The 3,988-nt window shown below is 48.2% G+C and overlaps 1 protein-coding gene across 1 annotated transcript; it reads left to right on the top strand.

The window, feature by feature from the left end:
* Window positions 1-545: 545 nt before the first annotated feature.
* On the top strand, window positions 546-2,522 carry Spin2b (spindlin family member 2B). The gene is made up of 2 exons (XM_059250531.1): window positions 546-830; window positions 1,487-2,522. Exon 2 carries the CDS (start codon window positions 1,489-1,491, stop codon window positions 2,266-2,268), a length of 780 nt encoding a protein of 259 aa, XP_059106514.1. The 5' UTR covers window positions 546-830; window positions 1,487-1,488; the 3' UTR covers window positions 2,269-2,522.
* The last annotated feature ends 1,466 nt before the right edge of the window (window positions 2,523-3,988 follow it).

Below are 3,988 nucleotides of genomic sequence, written 5' to 3'. Positions count from 1 at the left end.
AGTACATTTGAGAATTTTACACATTGTGCATAAAATTCTTCTGCAGCTGGGAGGTTAGTATCCTCAAGAAGATGAGCAATGAACAAAACTTACTTATAAATTGGGTCAAAGGAGAAGACAGAACTGAGTGAGTATCAGGGCTTTTTTCTCATCCTAGCTCCACTAGCCTTAGACGACCGGAAAGGCAGCTTTTGCATAAAGAGAACTCCACGCGGCCACGGGGTAAAGGAAAAGCGAATTCCTGAAGGATGGAAAGCAGATGCGGTTGGGGGCTTGAAAGTGTAGAGTTGCAGGTGGGGGTGGGGAACCTGAACTGAAGGAGGGAATCCTAGGAGCTGTGGGAGAGGTGTTGGGCGGGGTATGGGGGGGGTGGCGGGGGTGATCTGGCTCCTGATTTGGCAAAGGGATGGGGACAAGAGCACCCTCCCCAGCTTAGGACCACGACGTGGAGTGGGAGAGGAGGTGGCTGAACGGTGTTTGGCAGGAAGGGGCGGCCTCTCGCGGGGCAGGAAGCTACGCTAGGAAAAGAGGGAGGAGACTGCAGTGGCAGCAGCGACTGCTGGAAGCTCTAAGTAGCCCAGGTGCTGCTGCCTCTGACACTCGGGAAGAGAGCAAGGAAGCCCAGCGCGGGGACTTCTGGCTGCCTCCTTCTTCTGCCCCGCGGCTTTCCTAGACAGACTCTTGGCCTTGGACTCCTCCTGGCTCTGCTCTCACCGACACTCTTTTGGCTCTTCGCCTGCTGATCATCCTTCACTCCAGGCTCGCAGCGGAGGCAACAGTCTTGTGTCCGATTTGGGCACGTGAGTGCTGCAAACCCAGACAGTGGGCAGGTGAGCACGGGAGTGGGTGCCGGAAAATAGGAATGGGTTCGTGCTTGGCAGGAAAATTGGAGGGAGTGCTAAGATTTGAGGTGAGGGAAACTCGGAACCGAGATTTGGGGGGCGGGGCACGGAGCAAGAAACACAGGAATCTTATACAAAGGTGGCCAGAAAGAGAGACAGATTCGTGGTGGGAGCTCAAAAGGAAATGGGGTTGACTTGGAAGAAATATGAAGAAGTGAACACAGACAGAAAGCATGGGTATGGGTAGAAAAGGAGGGATGAAAAGCAGGGGGCAGTGGGTAAGAGACATGAGAACTGCATGGAGGGATATAAAGACATGGGATTGGGGCTCCAAATGGGGAATGTGGAGGCTGAGAGCGGGCAGCTAGGATGACAACGGAGCTGGGAAATGTACAGAGAACCAGCTGCCTCTTGCTTGGCTCTTAACCGCCACAACTTCCACAGCCATCTCTTCTCTAACTCTGTTGTGTAACCAAACAAGCCTTGAAAGAGGGTAATGCAGGCAGGCATCCAAACATGTTTTGATAAAGAATACTGCTACTGGATACATGCATATGGTGCATAGGGACTTCCCAATGCAGAGACAAAAATAACCTTAATATTGCATAGAATGTTTCTCCCTAGATGCTCTCCTCCTCTTGCAGGTATGAAGTCCCCTCACAAAAAAGCAGCTGCAAGAGAGCAAAGGAGAGAAGCTGTTGGTCACCACGGTGGCTCTACAACCATCAAGAAGAAAAAAGCTGCTCAGAAGAGGCAGAGGAGCAGATCTTCATCCCAGTCCAGAAGGAACATCGTGGGCTGCAGAATTTCTCACGGGTGGAAGGAAGGAGATGAGCCCATCACCCAGTGGAAAGGAACTGTTCTGGATCAGGTGCCCATAAACCCCTCTCTCTATCTGGTGAAATACGATGGAATTGACTGTGTCTATGGACTGGAACTTCACAGAGATGAAAGGATTTTAAAGCTTAAAATCCTTCCTGATAAGGTGTCCTTTTCTCGAGTCAGCGATGTGCGCCTTGCTAATACCATAATTGGCAAGGCAGTAGAACACTTATTTGAGGGTGAGCATGGCTCTAAGGATGAATGGAGGGGGATGGTCCTGGCCCAAGCGCCTATCATGAACGCCTGGTTTTATATTACCTATGAGAAAGATCCCGTCCTGTACATGTACCAGCTTCTGGATGATTATAAAGAGGGTGACCTCCGTATCATGCCAGAGTCCAGTGCATCTCCTCCAGCAGACAGGGAGCCAGAAGGAGTTGTAGATGGTCTGATAGGTAAACATGTGGAATATACCAAAGAAGATGGCTCCAAGAGGACAGGCAAGGTCATTCACCAAGTGAAAGCCAAGCCCTCTGTGTACTTCATCAAGTTTGATGATGATTTCCATATCTATGTCTATGATTTAGTGAAGAAGAACTGTTAGAGTCAAATTTGCATAGTGTGGGGAGGCAAATGTGTAATTTGTAGATGTGCAAGAAATGTTAATTTCTCAGTGTATTAGAAGCCTGAGGGTTTCTGATAACCCAGAATCTTTGCCAGCATTACTGTTGTTTTGTTCTGAAAATTACCAATCTGTGGATATGACCTGTTATATGTAAAACTTTGTCTTGTGTAAGAGATGAGTATGTTTGGTGGATGGGACGTGAAGGAACAGCTGTCAATTTAACCTGTGAATAAAGTACCATTATTGTTATAATCAGTCATCTAAATTGAATGGGAATTATCTGGTGTGGTCTGGGGGAGGTGAGGAATTAGAGACGGGATGGGGGTATGTAGAGGGAGGGACTGCTTGGAAGAGGTGAAGAAGAAGAAGAAAGGGAGGCTCCCTGGGTGGGCATGGTATCTAAAGGAGAAACATCCATTTGGGAGGGAGTGAACGATAACACAAAACGAGATCTTGGGTCTTAAGGGAAGTTCACTAAACTGAGGAACACAAAGAAGTTTAGAGGAGCTCCAGAGTAAGCACAAGAATGCCTTGAGGAGAGGCTGAAGAATGCATAAAGCGGGGAGGTAGACGGAGGGCATGGAGGAAGGAAGAAATCCGGGAAGAAGGAATGCCTGAAGGAGTGTTTAGAGAAAGGATTGTTAGCAGGACCCAAGGGGATTGGGAAGGCCTTAGGAGAAGTTGAACATCTGGCTACATCCACATTGACCACCTTGGTTCTGCTCCCAAAATAATCATCAGGTATTACATAAGGCAGATGTAGTGGCGGCCTCCTAAACAGACATTTGGACTAGGAAAACCTCCACTAAGGAATCAAGGGCCAGATTTCCACCTTTACGTCACCTTTCATTTAGGGAGTCTGTGTCATATCTCCAAGCAGAACCTCCACTTCCCAACCCAGACCCAGTGGCACACTGCTTCTGAGGCTCTGGCCTGTGGGTCATCTCCTTGTCTTTCCAGAGGACACAGTCCTGACTCATTTCCCGTATTTGGGGCAAACAAGACTTCTGAAGAATGAGTTAGAGGTTCACGAAATTTAACAGATGCTATCATGAGTTTAGAACATTCTTTATCTGGAAAGAAATACTGCCCAACTGGTATAAGAGTCCTTATCACTGCTGACCCCCGGGATAGAAGCCTCTCTCTCTCCACACCCTCAGGACAAGCATCTGGTAACTGAGCCTAATTTCTCTCCACAAAACGGGCAGGCCCAGGCTTTCCATTCTTGTGTCTGTCACAGCTGCCTATACACAGGTAGCTTCATTTTGTGAGCCAGCAGAAAGAGAGGCCTACTCCCTCTAGAAGCCTCCATTCTAGAGAGACCTTTCCCACAAAGCCTGTGGCCCCTGACACCTTTTTTGGTACCTCATGGCCAAGCTGTGCCCCCTTAAACTAATGGTGAACAGTGGTGAATATCCATGCAGCTGTTTGCAGATGATGAGAAACTCTGGGCTATAGGGCTGGGCATTGTGACTTTTTGTAACTAATTCCTTCAGATGTATACTGTGGTGTGGATGGGGTGTAGTTGGTGAGTACAAGAAACAGTCATCTCAGTAAAAATCCCTCAGAACTATGGTGTCCAAAGCACTGGTCTCTGTCCAGTTCCTTTTTATAACCTCTGTTTTGTCTATGCTGACCAGGCATACATAAGAGAGTAAGCAAGGAACTTACTCTGGGGACTGAAAGAACATTCTAGCAG

The sequence above is a fragment of the Peromyscus eremicus genome, chromosome X (assembly GCF_949786415.1).
Source record: "Peromyscus eremicus chromosome X, PerEre_H2_v1, whole genome shotgun sequence".
Taxonomy (NCBI): Eukaryota; Metazoa; Chordata; class Mammalia; order Rodentia; family Cricetidae; genus Peromyscus; species Peromyscus eremicus.
This window is presented reverse-complemented; position numbering and strand designations above follow the sequence as displayed.